The sequence below is a fragment of the Prionailurus viverrinus genome, chromosome D2 (genome assembly GCF_022837055.1).
Source record: "Prionailurus viverrinus isolate Anna chromosome D2, UM_Priviv_1.0, whole genome shotgun sequence".
Classification (NCBI taxonomy): domain Eukaryota; kingdom Metazoa; phylum Chordata; class Mammalia; order Carnivora; family Felidae; genus Prionailurus; species Prionailurus viverrinus.
In genome coordinates, this window is record NC_062571.1 from 87,681,226 (window position 1) to 87,706,645 (window position 25,420).

General features: G+C 59.4%; 1 protein-coding gene across 2 annotated transcripts in view; it reads left to right on the forward strand.

The window, feature by feature from the left end:
- INPP5A (inositol polyphosphate-5-phosphatase A) overlaps window positions 1–25,420 on the forward strand; it is a 175,091-nt gene that overhangs the window by 103,516 nt on the left and 46,155 nt on the right. For both annotated transcript variants that reach the window (XM_047825241.1, XM_047825242.1), the window contains exons 5-8: window positions 3,646–3,709; window positions 13,632–13,735; window positions 20,850–20,902; window positions 23,277–23,396. In XM_047825241.1, coding sequence (XP_047681197.1) covers window positions 3,646–3,709; window positions 13,632–13,735; window positions 20,850–20,902; window positions 23,277–23,396 — 341 coding nt within the window. The remainder of the gene's footprint in view (window positions 1–3,645; window positions 3,710–13,631; window positions 13,736–20,849; window positions 20,903–23,276; window positions 23,397–25,420) is intronic.

A 25,420-nucleotide genomic window follows, 5' to 3' on the forward strand; every position in this document is an offset into this window, starting at 1 on the left:
GGCAAGGAGTCAATATTCTCCGACGTGACAAGCACAGTGCTGACAGGTGCTGTGGGCAGAAGGCCCGCCGGGCGCGGGGCCTCCCCCCCCCCCCCCCCGTTGGCAGGCCCCGGCGCGCTCTGTCCTGATGTCGTCGTCGTGTCCTGTGATAGATGCGTGCCCTGAACCGTATTGATAGAGTAGGTCAAACGTTGAAAAAGTTAGCTTGAACTTTGACTTTAAATATTCATTAGAGCTAATTATGGATTTTCTGACTCCATGAATTACAGTTTCTATGCCTGTGTTGGCCGTTTATTTTCCATTTATTTATTGTAAACTTCATAACATTGTATTGGCTTTATCACATTCAACAAGGTCATAGTTAAATGTTTGTCGTGACCTTGGTGGGCTTACGCTTTTCAGAGGGCTCTTTCCTGGATCAAGGGAGGCACAGCTGTCAAGGGCTGATGCGGCGCCGCAGCGAGGGAGGCTCCCCCAGGGATGCAGGCCTGCTCACGTGCTCCCTAGGGCCGCGCGCTGCCCGTGGTGCTGCAGTCCCTCCTGCCTGGGGGGGCCTTCGCCCAAGTCGTCAAAAGAGAAGACAGGGTTGGCTGTCCTCAGGCGCGTGCGCCACGGTGCCTCAGCTCCTCCTCTGAGCGGACCCGGGGCGGGTGCCCGACAGGGTGGGGGCAGGCGGGCAGTCTGCCCGGTTGCCGCGTGTGGTGAGCCCCTCGGCCCCGAGTCCCCGGCCGGCCCCTGGCCGGATGTGCTCGCAGCCTCGAGAGGATCTTCCCAATCGGGACGAGGCCTCCGCTCTGCGTTTCTGGCAAGTCTGCGCACGTCTGGCCTCCGGCGAGCGGCCTGCTGTGCCCTGGGGAGGAGCCCGAAGCCTGGCACTCCCCTGCTCCCACCCACTCTGCTTGCCAGGCTGCCATGTCTGTCCCTGTGGCTCCTCAGGCAGTGACCACTGGAGCGGTTCAGAAGGTCCCCAGGGTCGCCTGCACTTCCGGAAGTGTCCGCATTTTGTCTTCGGGTCACGTCGGGGAGGCTTGTGAGGCAGCTCCGGGCTCGGACTGGAGGACGGTGTCATCTCTCTGCTCTTGGACTCCTGGGCCGAAGGAGACCGCCAGCTCCCAGGACTGGGCCTGGGGCAGGGCCACGCACCAGGCACAGCCGGGCCCCGTGCAGGGCGCCTGGCGTGGTGCCTGCAGCCTCTGTGGGTGGGCCCGTGCTGTGGTTCTGAACCCAGGTGTCCCTCGCGGAGTCGGCAACGGCATCGAGGACCAGGGGCCTGTGTGCCCTTTGACCCACCCTGACAGAGGCCGCGGCCGTAGCGTCTTCCCTGGGGGAAGGCCTGAGGACAGCCAGCATTGGCGGGAGGGCTTGGAACATAGAGCCCCGGGGTGTGGAAACCCCCAGGAACTGGAATTCCAAGGCTGCTGAAGTGCGGTGGGGGGATGCTGGGGTCAGGGCATGTGGGGGTTGCACGTGTGCCCGGCAAATGTAACCCCCTGCCCCCACACTAACTGCGGACCCGGGCAGGGTCCTGCCCACGGATCCTCGGGAAGGCACGTGGGAGCCAGCAGGCGCCCCCCCGGCCCCCGAGTTTGGGGGCCACGGAGAGCCCTGCAGCAGGCTGTCACCCAGATGAGAGGGTGACGAGTGCTGCCTGCACCGCGCCCTCCCCCTCCCCCTCTGCACCCGCCAGGCGGCCCTTCAGTGCGGAAGGCACCCCTCCGAGCTCCAGGCTGGACTGGCTGGGGGGAAGGGAGCGGATAAAGGATTTGTAGGCAGTTTGGGAACTTTAATGTGGGCCTGGTAGTGTTACTCTGTGGCATCGCTGCCCCTTTTCTGCAGAGGTAACACTTTGTGGTCATAAGAAGATTCTTACAAGGGACCCGCGCTGCCATGTTCAGGATGCAGGGTCGTAGTGTCAGCAGCAGCTGCTTTGGGGTGGTTTGGCCACATGTGCATGCACGTGTGTACGTGTGTCCACGTGTGTGTGTGTGTGTGCCCCTGTGCGTGTGTGCCCGCGTGTGTGCCCATGTGTGCTGTGTGTACCCACCCATGTACATGTGCGTATGTGCTGGGTGTTCGTATGTGCGCCCATGTGTGTGTGTACTTGTGTGTACGCCCGTGTGTGTGTGTGTGTGTGTGTGTGTATGTGTACACAAGAAGACAGGGTGTATGTGGCTGGTGCCGGCAGTTGGGAATCTGGCTGAGGGACCCCCGTGTCACTGTCCTGCTGGTTCAGCCTTCTGCACACCAGCCCTTCTCTGTCTGCCCGACCCTCCCCTGGCTCTTCCCCTCACCCTTCGGGACTGAGCTGCAGAGTGAAAAGTAGAACCCCACTTTTCCCTTCCAGCGAGGCCCTGCCTGCTGCGGCCCGACTGCCCTTGGCTGCAGCCAGGCGTCCCTGCTCGGCCAGCGCCCGTGTGCCGCCCCCCGCCGGCCCCTCAGCCTGGCGCCCACGCCCCCCCCCGCCTCTCACTCGGTTCAGTCTCGGGGCAGACGGCCCTGCTGGGCTCTTTTCCCTGCTTGATCTTGTGCCGTGAGGGGTGGGCTCTAGGAGGACGGGGCTCGTCTGCGGAAGTCACAGTAGTAAAGGTGCGATGTACAGCCGGTGAAACGCACCCTTCCTAAGGGCCAGTGCGGTGGGTTTGGGCAAAGCATAGTTTTGTAGCTGTAATCTAGTCGTAGAGCAGTTTTATCGCCTGGAAGTCTCCCCGGCCCCTTGTTCAGGTGGCCACATTTTGCAAAACCGTAAAATACATATCCATGCACACATGCACATCTGCATCTGTATCTACCTGAATACACATGTGGGCACATATGTATACATGCACTGACACATATCCGCACGTGTGTGTGCACAGATACGCACATGCGTGTGCACATTCATACGTTCATACACACACGCATATACGTGCATGCATACGCATCTACACATAGACACGTGCACACACAAACACCTGCTGCGTGCACATTTACACGTGTCCACAGGTGTGTGTGCATTTCAACGTATATGCACGCACACATACACACGTTATTCCTGCTCGCACACGTATGCACACAAGCATATATATATGCGTGCACAGACACGTTTAGGAAATAACCAAGTCAAGTTCGAATTTTAGACAACCAGCAAATAATGTTAGTGTCAGGTGTGCTGTGCGAGCCTCCCTTGCCGGTCATCCCACCCCCAGCCTGGCCTCTGTGGCTTCGCCTCCTTCCCAAGCGTGGGGAGCAGGACCGACCCCGATGCCCAGAACAGTCAGCCCCTGGCGGGCAGGGGCCCGGCAGCTCTGGGGGGAATGGTGTTGCAGCCCCACGTGGAGGAGGAGGGGAGGAGGGCAAGGAGCAGGGCGGGCCGAGGAGGGGTGTGGAGTGCAGCCGATGGGGGGGCAGGCAGGTGCCCGAGGCCGGGGGCGGGTGCCCGAGCCCTTCCCGCTGGACCCTGGCGCTCACAGCAGAGACGAGACCGCGCCGGAGTGCGCACCCCTGTGCCTCAGACGTGGCTGAAATCTCCTCCCCGTGACCGTGATTAAGTCCGGATGAGTTAACTTTTGTTTCTGGTCCAAAAGAGCTTTTTGTGCGTCACTTAACAACGCTTTCAAATGGTTCCCGGTGCTGGTCATTCACTTGACTTCTCTTTTTGCTCTGCAGGCACTAGGAAGCTTTTATTTTCTTCATGAATCCTTAAAAAACATCTACCAGTTTGACTTTAAAGGTAAGACTCTTCTGGGATCTCTGGCAGGGCTCACCCCACCCCGTGTCCCTGTGGGAGGCTCACAGCCACGAACCAGGGACCTCACGGGGAAGCCTGGCTTTCTGGCCCCTCTGAGGTCCGGGCGGCGGGCCTGCCCCAGACCCCAGCCCTGCCCACCCCCATGCTGGGCAGGGCCCGTAGGTGACACTGGCTTTCCTGCAGCGCAGTCGAGAGGAGAAGGGAACGGTCTTGTGTCTGTGTCCGTACCAAACGGGAGAAAGCGGAGAAGGGCAGGAGAGTGTGCTGTCTTTAAACAGAAGGACAAGTGCTGCTGTTTGCAGTGGAGTGAAAAGTGCCCGTGCGTCTGGGCCAACACCGTGCGCCGAGTGGGGGAGGAGACGTGCCTCCCGAAGACACAGCCTTTGTCTCTGTGGCTCAGCACGTGTGAGCCGTCCCCCCCCGGCCTGGGCGGCCCCAGCGTCTGCCCTGCTCGGCTGGGGTGCTGTGCGCCTGCCCTGCTGGGCACTGTCCCTTCGTGCCACCTGTGTGTGAGTCCTCTGGCTCCACGATGCTCTTGAGCCAGATCACATTAATTTGAGATGTCACTGGAGTTGTGATAACTATGGAGAGCGACTAATTATGTCAGTTTGTCCAGATTCATTATCTTTGCTCACTTACGAGACAGATCACCTCTCAGGAAAGTGAGAAGCAGAGCCTTCTCTAAATTGCTTGAGTAGTGATTTCATCGATGTTAAGAACAGGATTCCAGCCAGCAGGACTATTTTTCACCGGCCCTGTTGCCTGAGGATGCTTCACACGGTTTTCTAAACACAAGCACCTGCCTTTTCCCACTGGGGAAGCCACGCAGACCTGGTGAGAGACGGGCCGGAGGCCACCGTCCCCCGAACTTGATAGACCGTGGACACCACTGTGTCACGTTGTCAAGCAGCGGGGCCGTGGGCGAGAGTGCACAGAGGAGAGGTGTTCAGACACAGCACGCTCAGGCGGGGCTGGAAGCAGAACGGGTTACACTCCTACTAAGCCTGTGCTTCAGGCTCAAACGTGTCGCTGATCTATTTAACTTTTCCTTTTTTTTTGAGTGACCATCTACGTACATATTTTATTGCTAAATCAGATGGGTCAAAACTACCTGGCTGGCCCGTGGTTTATTCAAAACCATCCATTAGATACACATACGCGTGACCCCAGCAGACCTTCCCCGAGGGCCCCCGTGTCGTCAGTGACAAGGGCTGAGATGGTGGCAGTGGCCATGCCCCGAGCACGTCTGTGGCGGGAGGCTGTGGGGACCCTGGGGACGCAGCGGTGGCCCAGCGTGGCCGTGCCACTGCTGCCGCTCCGAGCAGGTGCTGGTCTCAGAGGAGTGGGGCGGGCCGCCGCCCTGCACTGTGGCCCCGGCTCTCGAAGGTTCACTCTTACACCCTGAGTCAAGTTACAGCAAACGTAGAAGTTGGGAGAAGTTTGAATGAACTTTTTAAGAATAGCCTGTATTTTCACAAACAAGCAGTTAGAAATCCGAGGACGCCCTGAAGCCGTGGGTGGGAAGGATGATAGATAGGGACGTCACTTTCTGGCCCGGCACCTGCGAGCACGGGTGGCCCTGCGCGGACCCAAGAGGGCGCATCTCTGAGATCCTGCAGCAAAGCCAGGCCGCCGGGCCGGTGCCGCCTCCAAACCGGAGGGCCGGGCGGGCGGACCGGGACCCCGGAGCCGGCGGGGGCGGCTGACGGGGCGGAAGGCCGGAGGCTCCAGGATGGGGGCTTGGGAGAGAAGAGCCCGTGGGGGCCCGGCCTCGGAGCCCCCCCCCCCACTTCCGTGAGCTTTGCCTGCAGGAGCCCCACCGTGTTGTCTTGGTGAAGATCAGAGAAAAACCCCCTGGTGCTGCTGGGGGCGGGGGGGGGGGTGCGTGGGAGGAGCTGTTTGGACACTGGGTTCTTCCCGAGAGGCCTGCCCTCCCCGGAGCAGCCCCCCCGGGCCTGGTGGAGGGAGGTGGCCTCGCTGCGGGGCCGAGGGGCCGCGGTGCTAGGAAGCGTGTGCCGAGGTTGCGGCCAGGGCTCACGCTGGCTGAAGGACCGAGGCGGGGTCATGGGGCTGCGGGACAGTGTCCCTGCACCCAGCCGCAGCGCCCGTCACCGCGACGCGGTGTGGCGGAGGCCTGCAGCGTGTCCCCGGCAAGAGCACGGAGACGACAGGGGAGCCACAACGGGACGCGGGAGGAGGGCTCAGCCTCTGAGCCCTCGCGGGAAACACAGCCCGGCTCCTCGCCAGATCAGCACAACGCCTCGCGTTGAAGGCCTGTCTTCTCAGTTCCTTTTCCCAATTATTCACGTTTTGCCCTCCACCCAAAGCTGGAAACTGAGCTGACGGACAGGAGGTCCGGCGTGCAGAGAGCAGGCTCGCATCGGAGCCAGACCGGGGTGTGGCTCCGTGTGGAGCTGTCGACCCGGAAGCGTGGATGGCTGCGGTTCACACGCCGGTGGCGCCCGTGGCAGAACGGACGGCGTGCACGCAGACGGCCGCGCGAGTCAAGACGGAAACCACGAATCCACGGGAACAGCTCAGAATGAAGGACGCCGCCGTAACAGAAACGCACCAGGCCTTTGCCAGGCTCGTCGGCCTGGACACGGCTGTAGACAGAGCCAGCCGGCCAGAAGAGTGTGGTAGAAAACCTTCCAAACTGAAAAGTGGGAGAAAAACACAACACGAAAGCAGAGCAAGATGTCCGAGCGCCGTGGGACGCGTGCACTGAGGGGCGGCGGCGGGGAAAGGAACAGAGGGAATATTTGAAGTAACGGCCCAGGATTTTACACCACTGATCATGGACACCAAGCGGCAGGTCCAGAGAGCTCTAGGTGACCGAGCAGGCTAAGCACCCAAACTCCGTCCCCGAGCAGGTCCTTCTGGAGCGACAGAAAGCCGGAGATGACGGAAAGACGTTGAAAGAATCAGGGGTGGGTAGGGGTGACCTAGAAAGGAGCGAGGACAAGATTTGCGTTGGACTTCTTTTCAGAAGCCGCGAAGCAAATAGAGCAGTGCGAAATATTTTTATCGTTGGAAGGCAAAAATCTAGAATTCTGTGGCTAGCAAAATTATCCTTCAAAGTTTAAAGAAAAATAGACTCTCTCAAACCCAAGTCGAGGGAATTTGTCTCCAGCAGACCTGCCTTATAAAAAAAATGTTAACAGTTATTTGATAAAAGAAAAACGGTGCCTGCAGATCCACACGAAGGGGGCAGAGCGCGAGAGAGGAGTAAATGGGGGTGACGTCGTATTTGTTGTTATCCTTAGTCTGACAGAGAACTTTTGTACAGAGCGCCAAAGCAGCAACGTTCTGGGTGACTCTGCAGCTTACGGACAAGGGATGAGTAGCAGTGCCGTCAGGAGGGGTGGGGACAGGCCAGGGCTCTGCACGGGGAACACGGGCTCTCTGTGAAGGGATACGAGCCTCACAGGGAAAGCAGACCCGGCCCAGCCGTAAATGTGTATCGCGAACTGTGGCAACTGAAAACTTTCAAAATGAAATACGGTGGACATGCTGACAGAAGAGAGAGAGTGGAATCGGATGAAATGCTCAACTAAACCAAAGAAGGCAGGAAGCGGGGGAGACAAGAAAGACAGGAAACGAAGGCGACAGAGGGAAAAGTTACCGGCACCGAGTGTCCTACCGTGTCCAGAACCACCTTAGACGTTAGCAGTGCCAACGCACCAATTACAAGACAGAAACCGTCAGAGTGGTTAACAAGATGATACCCAAGCGTGTGTTGTCTGCCGGGAACCCGCGTAAGATGCGTACACACATGCGGATTAAAAGGAGAGAGATGGGGGGGCGCCTGGGTGGCGCAGTCGGTTAAGCGTCCGACTTCAGCCAGGTCACGATCTCGTGGTCCGGGAGTTCGAGCCCCGCGTCAGGCTCTGGGCTGATGGCTCGGAGCCTGGAGCCTGTTTCCGATTCGGTGTCTCCCTCTCTCTCTGCCCCTCCCCCGTTCATGCTCTGTCTCTCTCTGTCTCAAAAATAAATAAAAAACGTTGAAAAAAAAATTAAAAAAAAAAAAAGGAGAGAGATGGAGAGAGAGAGATGGCACTGACACTGGCCAAGAAGAGCACTGGGCCAGCGGTCTTAATCTCAGACACCGCAGACTTCAGAGCAGGGAGAGTCACTGGGGAGGAACAAAGCCATTTACCACTTAACGATACAGGGGTCAATTCTTTAAGAAGACATAACAGTTCTTAACGTGGACACACCTAACAACAGACCGTCGCCACACAAGAGGCAAAAACTGACAGAACGTCAAGGAGAAATGGATGAATCCACGGTTAGAGTTGAGGCCTCCGGTGCCCCCCCCCCACCGGAGATGGACAGACCCGGCAAGGCAGAGAAGTGGTAAGGGCATAGTCCAACTCAACAGCACCATCGATCACCTGGGTCTGATGGACACTTATAGAATATTCTATCCGACAACAGCAGAACGTACATTCTTCTCAAGTTCACCTGGAACATTCACCAGGATAGGCCACATTCTGGGCCATAAAACACTCCTGAGCAAATTTAAAAGAACAGAAATCACACAAAGTATACTCTGGGGCCACAGTGGAATTTAACTGGAAATCAATAACAGAGAGGTGGCCGGAAAATCCCAAAAATACGTGTGTCAAAAGTTCAGAACTGACAGAAGTAAAGCCAGGGAATCACTGAGGTAATAATTAGCCAAAGTTGGTGGTGCACGTCAGCAAGACCGTGTGCAAACCCGAGCACTCAAACCGAGACGTGGAGTGAGGCTCCGGGGTGTGTCGTGAAACAGCAGCCTACACGGTGTGCGGGCAGTGACTGCTCCTTCTTCCCCGTGATGGTTGTAAGAATTCTCGTGAGTAATGGGCAATTGCTTAGTGGTCACCTCCTGTCAACCTTTGGAAACAGTTTGAGGGTTGCTTATGATTTTCAGAGGCATAAGTAAGAAATGAGCCAGTTTAAGTTAGTCTTGCAAAATAAAAATAAGCTAATTTCAGCTTTGTTGGTGTGATTAAATTGGCTTTATGTGCTCAGGGAATTTTAAAGGCTGGTCACTGTATTTTATTTTAACACTTGGACGTTAAAGAACACGCTTACAACTGACACATGGGTCACAGAATAAATCCGAAGAAAAAGTTTCAAAATATTTTGAGTTGAATGAAAATGAAATACAGCTAATCAAAATTTGTGGGCTACAGTGAAAGCCAGGCGGCGGTGGCATCAGATGTGCAGAGAAGAGGTGAGACCTGAAGTCAATAATCGAAGCTGCTGCCTTAGGAAGCTAGGAGAAGAGGAAAATAAATCCAAATCATAAGAAGAGAAATAATAAAAACTAGAGCATAAATCAATGAAATTGAAAACAGGAACTCAATAGAGAAAATTAACAAAACCCAGAGCTGATTCTTTGAAAAGATCAATAAAATTGATATACCTCTAGTCAGGCTAACCAAGAAAAAAGAAAACACAATTTACTAATATTAGAAATGAGACAGGGGTCATCACCACTGACAGTGTGGACACTAAAAGGATAATAAAGGTATATTGTGAATTGGCCTATAAATTTGATAATTTAGATGGTCCAGTTCCTTGAGAGATACACCCTACCAAAACTCATAAATGGAAGACTAGATAATCTGAATAGGCCTTTATCTATTAAGGAAATTCAATCAATAACTAATAACCTTCAAAAAAGAAAGCACCAGGCCCAGATGGTTTCACTGTGAATTCTACCAAGCATTGAAGGAAGACATTACGCCCGTTCTCTACAGTCTCTCCCAGAAAGTAGAAGCAGAGGGAAAACTTTTCTAACTCGTTCTGTGAGGCCAGCCTTGCCTAATCCCCAAACCAAATAAAGACGTCATAGAAAAGGAACACCGTAGGCCCGTGTCTCTCATGAACATAAAATGCGAAACTCTTCAGCATAATATTAACAATTTGAATTCAACAGTGTGTAGGAAGGATTCTACACCATGGCAGATGGAGATTTTTTCCAGGTGTGCAAGACTGGTTCTACATTTGAAACTCAGTTGATGTCATACATCGTATCAACAAGCTAAAGAAGAAAATCACGTGTCGGTGGATGCAGAAAAGGTCTTTGACTAAACCTGACACCTCTTCATAATAAAAACTCTCAGCAAACTAGGCACAGGAAAGAACTACTTGGTAAAGAACAGCTACAGAAACCTACGTCCACATAACACGTAACAGACACTCAGATGCTTTTGCGCTTAGAATCAGGAGCGAGGCAAGGACGTCCACGCATCATCTCTCTTCAACATCGTACTGGAAATCTTGGCGGTGCCGTAAGGCAAGAAGAAATAAGAGGCTTATTGGTGGGAGTCGGGGTCGAGGAATAAAGCGGCCTTAGTTCCCAGATGACATGATTACGTAGAAAATCTGAAAGAATCCTCAACGACAAAAACTGGTACCAATGAGCAAGGTTACAGGATACATGGTTAACGTACAAAGTCAATGGCTTTTTTATACCGACAGTGAATGGGCGGAATTTGAAATTAAAAACAAAATACCATTTACATTAGCGCACACACGCACAAGAAATACTTAGGAATAAATCTAGCAAAATATGTATAAGATTCATACGAGGAAGGGGCACCTGGGTGGCTCAGTCGGTTGGGCGTCCGACTTCAGTTCAGGTCACGATCTCACGGTTCATGAGTTCGAGCCCCGCGTCGGGCTCTGGGCTGAGAGCTCAGAGCCCACGGGGATCCTCTGTCCTCCTCTCTCTCTGCCTCCCCGCCATGCGTGCGCGCTGTCTCCCTCTCAAAAATAAGTAAACGTTAAAAAAAGAGTAATATGAGGAAAAGTACAAAACTCTGTTGAGAGAAACCAAAAAGGATCCAAATATAGGGGAGCAGTAGCCCACGGTCACAGACAGGAAGATTCAGTATTGTCAATATATTGGTTCTTCCCAGCTTGATCCGTGGATTCAGGGCAATCTTCGTCAAAACTCCAGCAGGTTACCTTGTAGACCTCAACAAGTTGAGTCTCACATTTATAGGGAAGAGACAAAAAACCCGGAAGAGCCAACCCCATACTGAAGGAGGAAAACAAGGTTGTAGGACTGGTACCACCTGACCTGCAGACTCACAGAAAAGCTACCGTAATCAAGATGGCGTGGGGTTGGCGGAACGGTAGACAGACGGGTCGGTGGGTCAGAGAAATAGACCCACGTAAATACAGGTGACTAACATCTGACAAAGGAGCAAAGGTAACACAGCGGGGCACAGATGGTGTCGGACCTGCTGGGTGTCCACGTGCAAAACAGTAAATCCACACCCAGACCTTACACCTCCCCGAAAGTGAACCGAAAGCGGGTCACGGAGCTAAGTATAAAGGATGAAAGTATGAAATGCCCAGAAGATAACACAGAAACCGCAGGTGACTTTGGGCTTGGTGATGACTCTGAAATACAGCTCCACAACCCATGAAGAAAATTGGTAAGTTGGACTTTGTTAAACTTAGAAATTTCTGCTCTGTGAAAGAGTTGTCGAGGGAGTGGAAAGAGAAGCCACAGACGGGGGAAGCTGTTTGCAAAAGACACAGCTGGTAGTCCACGGCAGGCTCAGAACTCTTAAAACTCAACAATTAGAGACAAGTCCAATGAAAAGGTGAGCCAAACATTTCAACATCCCTCTCACTCAAGAAGATGTACAGACGACAGATGAAAATAGGAGCACACGCCCCGCATCGCGTGTGAGGAGACAGCACCGTGCACCTGTTCGCACGGCCAGAGTCCGGAGCACCGACCGCCCGGCGTGCCGGGGAGGCGTAGAGCAGCAGGACCCTCACTCCTGGCCACTGGGGGTGCGACAGGGTGCAGCCACTGGGGAGGACAGCTCGGTGGTTTCTTATGAACTAAACACAGGCTTACTGTGGAGTCCAGCGATCCCACTCGGCACGTTACCCAAAGGAGTTGGAATTTTATGTCCGTACAAAAACCTACGCAGAAGTATTTATAGCATCTTTATTCATAATTACCCCAAACCAGAAGGAACCAGAATATGTCCTTTCTGGGTGAATGGATAAGTAGACTGTGGAATATTTCAAACGGTGGAATGTTACACGGCAATAAAATGGAGCCACAAAAATACATAGAAGAGCCTTAAATGTGTGTTTTTCTGAGTGAAGAAGCCTGTGGGGAAAGGCTCCAGCAAGATGATGTTTCTGGAAAGGCAGAAGGAGGGTATAAGCAGTCAGTGTGGCAGGGGCTGGCGGGGGGGGGGGGGGGGGGGGCAGGGGGCCGGGCCAGCGCCCGGCACTTCCGGACCGTGGGAGGGTAGGTGTGATACCGCCGTGCTGGGCGTGTGGCACCGTGCCTTTGTCAAAACCCCGGGCACGCCTGGCACGGACCGTGAGCCCCGGTGCCAGGCCGGGTGCCCCTGCCGAACCAGTGCCGCGTGTCGGCGGTGGGACGGGCGGCGGTGGGCGAGGTGGTGCTTCCCGTTCGGGTGATTTTAGTCCTAAAACTGCTCTAAACGCTGAAGTCTATTTTTTAACAAAGAACGAACTCCTTTCTCTCCACCTCTCCCGAGCTCTTGCTTTTTCCTCAAAGGCAACGAGGGTTTTCATCTGAAGCCAAATCGCCTTCCTGCCACGGCTTCTCCTCTTCATCACTGACCTCAAACACCGCAGACCCAGTGCTGCCCCATCATCACACACTGCCGGGCGTCTGTCCTGGGGGAGTCTGTCCTGGGGGCGTGCACCACCTGTGCTCAGGACCTCGTGCCCCTGGCCGCCTGTTGTCATGACTCGGGCTTGACCACGAGGTGCCGACCGGCTAACGCAGAGCCCAGGGGTGAGGTGATGAGGGGAGATCGGGGGACCAACTTACCCTCCCCCACTAGTCACCTCAGCAGGTCGTGCCCGTGTTTGGGAACAGGAACAGAGGGACAGTGGGTACAGTGAGCAGCTGTGTGCACCTGGGGATGGCTCCACACACTGCTGTGTCCTGAATTCCCCGAGTCCCCAAACATCTCGTCCTGTGTCCCTCTGGTGGGTCTTTAGATGAGTCTTTACCCTCCAGTGCTTTGCTTTGACCTGGGGGTCACGCTCCTCCAAACCCACAGTGGCCAGAGCTTTGTCCCACGACACTGCACACCCGTCTCCTTCCCGCCGCCCGCCCCCCCGTGCTCACCTGTCTCCCTGCTGCTGTCCGCCCCTGTCAGGGGGTCCGTGGGGCTCTTAGTGCTCCACGTGCTGCAGTGGTGAGCACCGTGGGGCAGGGAGCATGAGCCCCACAGACACTGAGAGCACACCTCGTGATTTGTCAGGAACTTCACCCTGGAGCCAGGCGTCCGGCCAGGCGGCAGCCATCGGGGCCCGCGTGCTGCCCGAGGTCCCTGCCCGCGGTCTTGTGGGGAAGCCAGCGGCCTCCGCGCCCCCGGGCCGCTCGTGAGACTCCGGCGTGGGTGTGGGCCGTGCGTCTGTGGAAGGAAGGGGTCCTGGGCCTCGACGTGAAAGGGCAGGGGCGTCAGCCCAGGCACGGGGTCTGGGGAGCCGCAGGCAGCGGGTGCAGAGCGCCCCGCGCCGCCGTATCTGCTCTGTCTCGCATAAAAACTGCTCTTCCCCGGACATGAGTGATGTTGGCTGGATGTGAGGAGGAAATCGATGTTATTAAATAAATTCGTATTAAGGTATGAGTGAACGGCAATTCTGCAGCCGTCTTGAATATATTCACGGTTTTTACGGAGGATGCCAATTAGCCCCTGTAAATCTGCAGGCTGGAAGCTCTTAGGGGATAATGAAGTGGAGCGTCGGGTTCCGGGTCGTGGATGGCAATTTACGAGCCTCTGGCGTCCCCAGACCGCGGGGCCCCTCCCGGGGGCCTCCCTCGCTCCCCACAGAGCTGCACTGCTTGGGTGGGGTGTAGTGATGAGGTCATTCTTGTGCTCTTTTCCAGCTAAGAAGTATAAAAAAGTCACTGGCAAAGAGATCTACTCGGACACACTGGAGAGCACGCCAATGCTGGAGAAGGAGAAGTTCCCGCAGGACTACTTCCCCGAGGTGCGTCACGGCCCGCCCGCCCCCCTCGCTCGGTTCCCTCTCAGGGCGCACACCTCGCGGGGACACACGAGCACGTTTAGGGCCTGAAGCCGTCATATCTCGGGGCAGGGATCCCAGTGTGGCTGCTGAGGGCTGCGGTGCACCGTCTCTCTGGGAGGGGCTGGCACCCACGTGGGTCCGTCCCGGTGTCTCGGGTGGGGGCTGAGAGAACCACCGTGTCTGTCCTTGCACGAATCGCCACGCGTTCTGGCCCTCGTTTCCAGGCACAGGCACCTTGACTACGAGATGTAGGAAAATAATAATCAGCTCACGGGGGGCTGGAGAGGCCAGGGGCCTCCCGGCAGGCGCGAGATGAGAGCACGTTGACGTGGCCGGCGGCGGTGCGGGGTGCCGGTGGCCAGACGCGCAGGCCGCGTCCCGGCGCCCGAGTGCCGGCCCTCTGGCCATTTCCCAGGTCAGGCCTCGGGGGAGCAGCGAGCGAGAGGCACCGCGGAGAACTGGAGCTGAGGGAGCCCCCGCCCCGTGCCCTAGGGGTGCCTGCAGCCCGGAGCGTGGCTCGCGCGCTGCTCGCGGTGAGCCGGGGCGCGCCTCCGTCTCCACTGGGTTTAGCACGTTTCTGTGTGGCTGTGTTGTTCGTGTGCAGTCGCTGCGGCCCAGGTAGGCTTGGGTTCTGCTAGTTTTAGCAAACGGGACGGCCAGCCTTCCGGAGTCTGCTGATCCTGCGTGACTCACACGCTGACCCAGGCTCGCTCCCGGCGCCCTGCGGTCGTCTGTTAAACCGCAACGGGATGTGGAGCGCGGGGGGCGGGGGGGGGCCGTGTTCTCGCCACACGGGAGGCCAGCTCGTTGCAAGAAGGATGGCCCCGCCGGGGCCCCTCTGCCTGAGGGCTGGCCACCATCCACGGAGACGCCCACCTGCACCGGAGCTGATTTTCAGCAAGGCCACGACGGTATTAACTTGTCTGTGACCCGAGTGCAGGGTGAAGGATGGGTGTGCTTGTCATTCTGGGCAGGCTTCCTCATTCCTTGTCCCTGAGCCAAGGACGTGGTGTCGGGGGGCCGGCCCCTGTCCTGGCTGCCCAGCCCCCGCCGTCCCCTGCTCCTCTTGAGGCCGGAGTGTGGCCCGAAGGCTCTGGAAGCAGCTGAGGGGATCCGGACGACCCTCTCCGAACGTTGGCCAAGGGCTGCTGTCCCCTCGGAGATGCCAAGGGCCGCAAAGTCAGCTTCAGAGCCGAGCAGGGTCCCCGAGAGTGACCGCGGGCCCCGGGGGACACGGGCCGAGTGAGCTGGTGGCGGGGCCGACGGCAGGAGGACAGCAAGCCCTGACAGGTGCCGGGGTGGTTTGGGAGCAGGTGTCCTGGCCGCGGTCTCCTCAGGCTGCCTCTCCTGCTATTTCCATCAGCCAGGTGACTGTGCCGAGACCCAGGGCTGCCTGTCTCCGTCCTTAGCCCAGCTGGGACGCTCACCCGCGCCTGGTGAGCTTGTGGCCCGGAGGGAGGGTTCCCCCACAGGGCGTGGACGGGGGGGGTGGGCAGGACTCTGGGGGGCCAGCGGAGGGGGGGGGGTGTCTGCAGCATCCACCTGCCCGAAGGCTGTGAACCGGCGCTTGCTGAGGAGCGAGTGGCCCGCGGTGCCCCAGCCTCCGCGGGGACGTGCTGAGTGGCGCCACTATGTGCGCGTGGTGGGGCGGGGGGGGGACCCGGCTGTGCCCCACGCTGTTGGGGGCTTGGTGTCGGCCGATCGCCCCATGTGAGCCAGACACCCTGCGTGCAGCACGCACCTCCCCGGTCCCTCTTCCTCTTGCCACGGGGCCCTCCGGTGGCACCCCTGCCCTCGTCTCGTCCCTGGAGCCCCTGGAGTCTGTCGGCTGTGAGCTGTGATGTTCCCAGAGAAGAGGCCCACGTGGTGGTCTCGGCATCCCTCTGGGTGCCAGGAGGGGAGGGCGCGGCAGTGCCCCGTGCACGACACCCCACGGAGGAGGCGGGCCCCTGCTGAGCCCTTGGCCCTGAGCCTCTGTCCCCGCAGGATGGTGGGCCTCCTTCCGAGGGGCTCCCTGCTCCCCGGCCCTCAGGCTCTCTTCCGGCCCAGCTCTGTGAAGGCCAGCCCCCCAGACCCCAGCCCGTGTGGGGGCCCTGCGGCCTGGCCCCGATCCCAGCCCTTCCCTCCGCGGGCCCCGGCCATGCAGGTGGGTCAGCACGAAGTCTGGGGCTTTACTCCAGCAGCGATGTCCCGCCTCCCGCACACCCCTTGGAGGGCAGACACCGCCGACGACCCTGGGGCCTGTGGCCAGTGCGCGGCCCCCTCTGAGGTGCTGGTGTGGCTTCGTGGGGGCAGATAGCCAGCAGCTGCGTCTCCCCTGGGGGAGCAGTGGGGGCCCAGGCCCCAGCCCCCAGGTGACCGCTGTCCCATCCACCGGCAGAGGGGAGGGATTTCTGGAAGGAGAAATGGGGCGTCGTCAGGCAGACCCCGGCCTCTCAACTGGAGACCGCGGTGTCCCTGGGCTCCCTGCGGTCGCCATCCTTGTTCTGTTCCACGTGCTGCTGCTGCGCTAGAAACTAAGTGCCTGGTCCATGTGGTCCGACAGCGTGGATGTGGCAGAAGTGCACGTGGCTTGATTAACAGAAGGAAAAACGTTTAGAAAACACGTACAGGCTTCTAACGTTCTGTCGATAGCGTGGTGCTTTTTGTCCTCGTGCGGTCCGTCCCCGCTGGGCAGCCGCGTTCGCAGCCCTGCTCCTGTGCCTTCCAGCCAGTCCTGCAGCTTTATCTGGACACATTTTAGGGGAGGGAATTAGTCTCGGCCTGATTTCTCTCCTTTTATTACCGTCACTTAAGGATAATCTAAATGTAATTACCGTGATGGAGGCATAATGCAATTCCAAATAATTACGGCCCACTGCATGTAAAACTAACAAAACTTTCTCTGCTGATTTATGGGTGCTTTTGGCTCGGCATGAATTTCAAATGCTGCCTCAGGGAGCAGCACTCCAGATAATGTGAGACCATTTTTAAAAAGCAGATTTGTGTAGTCGATCAGGGCCGAGGCATTTTTTTCCTCTTGCCCGTAGTGAGAAATTGGTTGTTACCATAGATCACAGGGACTGCTCCAAGCTCTTATGAAAGATGGATTAATTTCACTAATGCTCCAAAGCGGGCCTTTCACGGGCAAGGCTGCGTGCCGATAACCTCCCCACAGCCTCCCTTTTCTCCGTGGTGATTTATGCCGTCCTTTAGTGGATGAACCATCCTGCCGTCACCATCCATCTGCTGGCTAAAGGAATCCTATTAACAGGGGGTCTGAGCAGGGACTTAATATTGCAAGGTGAGCGATGCGGCAGCCCCCCCACCCCGCCCGGCGTGACGTGGTTTCATTCCGCGGCGACAGCCTCTGCCAGCCGGGCGGGCGCCCGGCCGCTGCTGCCCACGCACGGTCGCCCGGCGTCCTCTGGGGAGGCTTCAGAAGTGCCTGGTGACCAGAAAGCCTCAGAACGTAGATGGAGCGAAACAGATCAATTGACATTCGAGGGAACCCCCAGCCTGTGACGGAGGCGACGGGTTCCCGTCTCCGTCCCTCCCAGGTGCGGGACAGCTGTGGGCTCGTGCGTGTGTGAGCACACGCGTGTGTTTCCCGTAGGGGGTTACGCAGTGAAGCCTCACCAGGCGGGCACTTGCACCTTCTGCTGATTGGGGTGTGTCCCTGGCCCTTCCCTGCCCGGCGTGACCCGGGGCCCAGCCACGACAGGGAAGGGATGGTCACAGCGAGGGGACTTGGGTCCAGGGCTTAGGGAGATGCCAGTTCCGGTCCTTTCCCTGAGGAGCCAGTGGTCTCGGGCAGGTGGCAGTGTTCGGCCCTGGGTCTGCACCGTGAACGTGGCAGTGTTCGCCATGACCGCCTCCTTGGCCCCCCGGTGGAGGGCTGTGGGGCACTCTGTGGGTGAGGAAGGCAGTTTCCGGAAGGACCCCTGACGTCACACCCAAGGACACGTGGTCACCCGCGGAGCACAGGCTCTGGCAGTCCAGGAGGTCGCGGGCTGTAACCCCATCTTGTCATCTTGTGAAATTACTTGGAAATGCCACCTAAACACATTTGTGATTGTAATGAGGAACTTACTTCAGAAGGAATGTATTTTCTGCAAATGTTTCGTCAAAATATTTGGGCGTTGGGGTGCCTGAGTGGCTCAGTCAGTTGAAGGTCTCACTCTTGATTTCTGCTTAGGTCATGATCCCAGGGTTGTGGGATCGAGCCCCATGACGGGTCCACGCTGAGTGTGGAGCCTGCCTGGGATTCACCCCCCACCCCGCCCTTCCCCCTCTTATGTGCACACACTGCCTCTCTCTTGTTCTCTCTAAAATGAAAAAAAATTCTAAAAAAAATAACGTGGGTGTAATAACGCCATGCTGTGAAAGTTTTTGAGATTTGTTTGCGATGCAGTTAAAAACCTTAAATTTTGTTAGAATCCTCTGGAAATTACAGTTATTACAAATCTACGTTATATGAAAAAGCAACACATTGTTCTCTGCTACGTGTATCCATTCTATTAATAATTTCAAACAGTGCTTCGTTATTGTAGAAGTTTTAAGTGTGTAGAAAGAGATACACCCATGGTACATGTATTGAAGATACGCATGCAGGTGTATGTGCACGGAGACGCTTCAGTTAACGTGTAATTGAAAATTGGGAACAGTAATTAATTTTTGGTTAATTAAATTCACAAACGCCTTCCATTTTTAATGGAAATAAAATCAGTGCTGGTTATGTTAAATTCTAGGCAAGAACCCATGGTATTCGGGCCTTAGCAGCACTGCCCAGCATGGGGCGGGGGGGGGGGGGGTCTCCTGTCCTGTGTCCATCCTGGCTTCTGGAAGGAACTTTCTGGAAGCAGGGTGGGCGCATCCCCGTTCGCTCCTCCACACCCACCCCGGGGGCCATGGGTCCAGCGGAGACCGCAGCCTCGAGGAGTGTGCACGCTGGCACCTGTGGAGCGTCCGTGGATTGTGCGTGAGCAGGGGGAAATCGCAGGGCAGGGCAGGACGGCTGCCGGCCCGGAGGCGGCAGGCGGGGAGGAGCCATCGGAGTCCTGAAGACTTGGTTTCTGAGATCAAGGAGCAAACGAAGTGACCCACCCCGCAGTGACTCGCTTCGGGTCATGGGAGGTCGGCGCCCGGGGGGCGAGGACCCCCTCCTTCGTGGTGCGGGGCCGCGGCGGGGGGGAGCCGGGGGCTGGCGGCTGGGCGGCAGGTTGCTGCGGGACAGAGGAGCGGGGCTCCCACCCAGGGAGCCGAGACGCCAACGCGCCAGACGCGGTTTACTCCAAGCGGGCGCGTCCTGCGGAACAAGTCGAGAAAGACTTAGGATGAGGCCGTGTAGGCCCTCAGGACGCTAATCAAGGCACAAACGCAAGGTTTGTGAACCTAAAACAGCCCCAAGCAAACAAAGACCGAAAACGGAGGGAGTCTGGGGAAGAGCAGACAGAAACAGCACAAGTGGCGGAAGGGTGTGCATCGGGTGCGTCCGGACCCTGCTGGTGGAGACCGTGGTCGTTTCCGCTTAGCTGGGTGTTTGGCTTTCACTTTTTTGAAAGGAAAGGTCAGTTAAAAGACACGAAGGGCCCGTGGGGGGCTCTGGTGCTCCTCCACGAGAAGATCAGAGAGGAACAGTAGGGCGATTATTGCAAGAGGGAGCTTTCTGGAACTGAAGACCCAAGTTCTCAGAACACGTGCAGAGGGAGAGCAGGATGGACGGATGGCAGCCTCACCGGCCCGCGGGCGGCTTCGGGGCGGCAGCACAGAGAGGGGGAGGCCTGCGAGGATGGTACGGGCGGGCGGGCGGCGTGGACGTGTCCTGCGAGGTGTGGACGCTTGGCCGTGGGAGCCCCCGGAGCGTCGGGGCGGTGAGGGAGAGGCCTCCAGAGGTTTGCACCCAGAGGTGACAGTGACCTTGAAGACAGCCCCTCCTCCAGCAGGGCGTTGCCGTGGGCACCAAGCTGGACGCCTGGGAAGCTGGTCATCAGGAGAGGACACGGGTGGGACAGTGGCTGAGGGGGATGTGGGGTCAGGGAGGGGTTCGTAGCCACTCAATTACTTGCACTAGATAAAGAGTAACCACTGAGTGGGCTAGAGCCCCTGTCATTCTGGACCTTTCTCTCACTTGGAACACTTTCCATCAGCATTCAACCGTGGGTCCCGCATGGTTACCCCCCCGGCACCAAAAGCCCAGGCCCACCGAGGCCACGTCACCACGGCCGTCCTCCTCCTCTGTCCTCAGAGCGGTTCCTGACGGGATGGCACAGGGACCCACCCCGGGGCTCGGGGAGACGGGACGTTTCCGTGCAACTTGCTGAAGTATTTGTAAAGTGGGGGCTCGGGGGGTCTCCCCGGTGCCTCCTGGGGGCTCGCGCGGCCTGTGAGCAGAGCCCCGGTCCCACTGCCTGGGCCGCAAGCCACCCTGTCCAGACCACACAAAACACCTGGCTTTGTACTTAGCCTTTGCCCGGTGCAGCGGCCCAGCTGGCCGTGGCTCCCGTGTGGGCCAGCGTGACACAGCACAGCCCCTCCCCTCCCTGCCCGGTGTGAGCTCCGCGGACGAGGGAGAGGTGGGCACGGCCGGCCTCTCGCCTGCCCCGTCCCATCCCCGCACGAACCAGCCAGAGAGGAGTGTGGGAAACATGGACCCTTCTCCCAGCTTCTAGAACACAGGCTGCTTTTGGGGAAAACGTAGCAGAGACAAATACTGGGTTTCTCTGGTCTGACGCCAGGGGCCTGCGCTGCTCCCGCGGTTGGGGGCACCGACCCTGGAGCTGCTGGTAGGCGCTCCGGGCAGGGCCTTTGTGGCGGCCGGCTCGCTTCCCTCCGGGTCGGGACTTCTTGAGGGCACGTGGGAGCCGTCCTCTGCCCCAGGCCCGGGCAGCCTGGCCGCGGGCTGGCCACGTCCCCGGTGGCCGAGGGTGAGGTGCTCCGCCTGCACCGGGTGCACGCTGCGGTTCCGAGCAGAAGTCCCCTGGCGGGAAGAGGGTGGGAGAAGCACGGGTGCCCCCCCCCCCCGCCCTGGCCGCTGAGTTGTGCGCCCCTCCCCCGTCTTTCCCGCCGCTGACTTGTGCATCCTGTTTGTTTTCAGTGCAAGTGGTCAAGGAAAGGCTTCGTGCGGACGAGATGGTGTGTCGCGGACTGGTAGGTTTACCTCCGCTTCTGAATTCTGGAACATTCTCGCTGGTTGTGCACGCGTCGTGGGGGGCGAACGTCCCATCAAGAGTTGCCCCGACTGGAAAGCCCCGAGCACCCACCGCCCTGTGGCTTTGTCTTCGGTGACGCCGTGTGACAGGGAGTGTAGTCGCTGGTCCCCGTGTCCCGTGTCCCCGCATCAGCCCACCAGAGGCCCCACCACCTCCTCCCGTGGGCGTGAGCGTTGCCCAGGCAACCAGCCGCTCCTGTGGTGGTCCCAGGGCGGCCACGGTCCGCTGCGGTTGGCCTGGAGCGCAGGGCAGGCAGCCCGCCCCCAACCCGACCCTTGGGCCCTGCCTCCTTTGGGCTGGCTCTCCATCCGGCGTGGCCGCACCCCTTCTGCAGAAACCCCTTACCTGCTTTCCTAACGTGCACTCACGGGGCCACCGCGGGGCTGAGGGCGCCTGCAGTCCGCACCCGCTCTTAGGGTCTTAGAGGGGCATGTGTCCCGCCAGTGGCCGTGGAAAGGCCTTCTGCTGGCCGAGGGTGCGTCCAGACGGGGTGCCCCATCCCGGGCCGGCCCTCAGCCGCCCCTGCTGTTGGCCGGGAGCCTCCCCAGAGCCCCTCAGGGCTGGCTCTCCCTGGAGCAGGGGCAGGAGGAGCCCCAGGCCGAGCCTCAGACTCACTGCTGGAATCCAGGGAGCACAGAGTGCCCTCGCTCACGCCATGCCGGCCACCTCGGCACAGAGCGGGCCGGGCCGTGGTGGGGTCGTTAGCTCAGCACACGCATCTCATGGGGTCTTGGGCCCCCACAGGGCCCCTGGCACTGTGACAGACAGCTGTAGCGTGCCTGTGCCACCACACTGACCCCCGGTGAGGCCACCTGTCTGCAGCGACGCCAGGGGCCCTCCATGGGGCAGGAAGGCTGACGGCTGAGTTCCTGCCTCCCCGCCTCCCCCAGAGCAGAGACCCACAGCGGGGCCGCGGGGGTCCCCCTGTGGGCTTCTTGGGGCTGTGAGCTGGGGGGCTTCTCGGGGGTGAAAGGACCCACCTAGTGCCCCTCTTCCGGTGTCACTGACCCACAGGGAGCAGCTGATGGGCTCCAGGAGCATCGCCCCCGCCCCCAGCTGCCCTTGGTGGGGTCCAGGCCCGGGATCGGGCTGCCTGCTCCTGCCTCCTCCACCTTTTCCTCCCTCTGTCCTCCTCCCTCCCCCTCCTCCTCTGTCCTCCTCCCTCCCCCTCCTCCTCTCTTCTCTCTTCCTGTCCTCCCTCCCCCTTCCCTCCTCCTCCCTCCCCCTCCTCCTCTGTCCTCCTCCTTCCTCCCCCTCTGTCTCCTCTCTCCTCCTCCCTCCCCCTCCTTCTCTCCTCCTCCCTCCCCCTCCTCCCTTCTCTCTTCCTGTCCTCCCTCCCCCTCCTCCTCTGTCCTCCTTTCCCCCCTCTGCCTCCTCCTCCCCCTCCTCCCCATCGTCCTCTGTCCTCCTTCTCTCTTCTCTCTTCCTGTCTTCCCCCCCCCTTCTCCCTCCCTCTCCGCCTCCTCTGTCCTCCTCCCTCCCCCTCCTCCTCTGTCCTCCTCCTTCCTCCCCCGCTGCCTCCTCTCTCCTCCTCCCTCCTCCTCTGTCCTCCTTCCTCCCCCTCTGCCTCTTCTCTCCTCCTCCCTCCCCCTCTGCCTCCTCTCTCCTCCTCCCTCCCCCTCCTCCTCTCTTTTCTCTTCCTGTCCTCCCCCTTCCCTCCTCCCTCCCCCTCCGCCTCCTCTGTCCTCCTCCCTCCCCCTCCTCCACTCTTCTCTCTTCCTGTCCTCCCTCCTCCCCTCCTCCCTCCCCCTCCTCATCTTTCTCTCTTCTTGTCCTCCCTTCCCCTTCCCTCCTCCTCCCTCCCCCTCCTCCTCTGTCCTCCTCCTCCTCCTCTGCCTCCTCCTCCCCCTCCTCCCCTGCTCTCCTCCTCTCTTCTCTCTTCCTGTCCTCCCCCTCCCCTCCTCCTCCCTCCCCCTCCTCCTCCACTCTTCTCTCTTCCTGTCCTCCCTCCTTTCTCTCCCTCTTCCTCCTCCTCCTTCTTCCTCACGACTCTTCTTGGCCTGTGGAGGGTTCCTGCGATCATGCCATGTGATTTTCTTTGACAGGAAACAGCCCCCTTCTCAGCTGACCAGACGTGTTTTAAGACTGAGGCCGAGGCCGCGAGTGTCCTCTCTGACCAGGCGGGGGGACGTCTGGGTCAGCCTGGAGCGGCTGCGGGGGACACGCGTGGGCGTGGGCAGGGCTGCCCCCCTGCGACCCTGGGGCCCGGGCCCCGCAGGCCCCTCGGGAGCTGGGCCGGGACGGTGCAGGCGGGACTCCAGGTGCCCGGCAGCTCCGGCCTCTGTCGCCACGTCTCCTTTCTGTCCCTGCAGCGCCTTTGACTTGGTGAACATCCATCTTTTCCATGACGCTTCCAACTTGGTCGCTTGGGAGACAAGCCCGTCCGTGTACTCGGGGATCCGGCACAAGGCTCTGGGCTACGTGCTCGACAGGTGGGTGCTGAGCGTGCGGCCCTCCCTCCCCGCCTCCTCCAGGGCGCGTGGCCGCTGCTTTTCAGCTGCTTTTCCTCCTCTGTTCTTTTCCTGTTTACCAAAACACAAAACTTGCCAACGTTGACCCGAATCCCGCCCCCTGTCCCAAGGCTTGAGCGGTCCCCGCGAGATGGACCGGAAGGTGGGTGGCCTCACTTTCTCTCCCGTGTTGCGGGGGAGAGAAGAAAACGTGCCCAGAGCTGTGGCCCCACCGAGGTGTCCGCTGAAGCGTTGACAGCCTCCCGAAGGCTCAGAGACGCTGCCCTGTGGGTTCCACCCGCCACACACGGCACGCCCGCCTTCCCGTGGCCCCAGCCCTCTCGCCATCCTGGTGTCGCCGGGCTCGGGCTCCGGGCATCTGGGAGCGGCCCAGGCTGCACAGGTTCGGCCCCCCTGGCTCCGCCTCCCTGCAGCCAGGTCCTGCTTCCCGGGGCCGGGGCCACGCACCCTGGGGGGGCGGGGGTGGGGCTCAGGGGTCTTCCGGGGTGTGCCCCTCCTGCCTGGGCTTCCGCCCGCCTCCGTCACTCCGGCTGTTCGGCGCTCCCCTCGAGGCTGCTTTTCAGGACCTTCCCACCCCGGGCCCCGTGAGGCCCACCGCCTGTCCCTGACCCTGCCGCGTGTGACCTTCCACGGGGTCAGGGCCGGTAGGCGTCTGGGAGGGAAAGGCAGCTCCCCGCACCCTGATTAACGGGTTGCGTTTAGTCTTGGCCTGGTGCCCCTCTGGGTTTACAGACGGACCTTGGCTGAGGCTCAGCGTTGCAGTGTGAGTGCGTGCACGGGGCTGTCAGGGTCTGCCCAGGCCTCGGATGGAAGTCCTCCCCGACCAGCTTCTGTGTCCTGAGTGACGTCAGTGACCCTCCCGGGCCTGGGGGAGTAGTCGCTACCAGACAGGGTCTCCCCATTTCTGCCCAGGAGAGCTCAGATTTCCCCGGGGCCCTGCCACACCCCACCTCTGCCCCCGTGCCGCATCTGCATAAATGTGCCAAGGGCTTAGACTCTGACGTTTGACCCTTCCCACGGGCACCCGGCCTGGCCCTGGCCTGAATGGGACCTCACCCCCACACGCATGATCCTTCTGGATTCCTCATGGGGTTCCGCAGGGATGCGCTCTGGACCGGGAGTTGGAAGGTGTGGGACGGTGGCCATCACCTTAAGGGACCTCGAGATCAGGGTTCATGCCCTGTCTGGGCACCCTGGTTCCTGCTGCCGCCTGCCAGGGACACACATAGGAGCTATGAGTGTAGGACACTGGGGTCTGGTTCTCCTGCTATAGCTGATGCACACGGAGGGCCTGGCTCTCAGCCCAGAACAGGTTCTGTGCTGGCTGCTCTTGGGGGTCTCAATGGCCTCTCGGGCTCAGGCTGAGCCGGGCGCAGAGAAGGGACTGACCCGGGCTGACAGACCGGTGGAGAGGGCCTGAGCCAGCCTGAACTCTGGGCACACCGAGTGGGTCTGGGCCCTGTACCCCTGCATGGTGGCCCGTCCCGTGGCCACTCACGGTGGGCCTCCCCCTCCCCTGTTTTCAGCCAAGCCCGCTCTGGAGAGCCCCCAACGTGCAGGCCTCAGCAGTGCCCCATCTGAGGCCCTGGGTTGCTGAGAACACCAGCACCGCTCGAGCAGGTTGAAACACTCAGGTGGGCGCTGACCCGCCAGCACCTGGCCCGGAAGGCCGTCTGGTCCTAGGAGGCAGGACAGGGACGTGCAGGTACATCAGATGCACAAGAGCAGCCCTCTGGGCAGGGGTCACCTTGAAGGAGCCGTGGCCTGGCTCCCCCCACCGAGCCGCTTGGCTGGGGCGCTGCGGACGGGACGGCGAGCCCGCGGCCTGGGAGCAAGGACCTGGTCCAAGGTGCAGCCACGTGCGGGTCTTCCGGCCTGATGGTTCCGTGTCGGCTGCGCCCGCTCGCTGGGGCCTCCCGCGGAGCCTAAGACAGAGGTCTCGGTGACAGTAGTCGGGTTGGTTGTCGGTGGGGTAGGGCATTAAA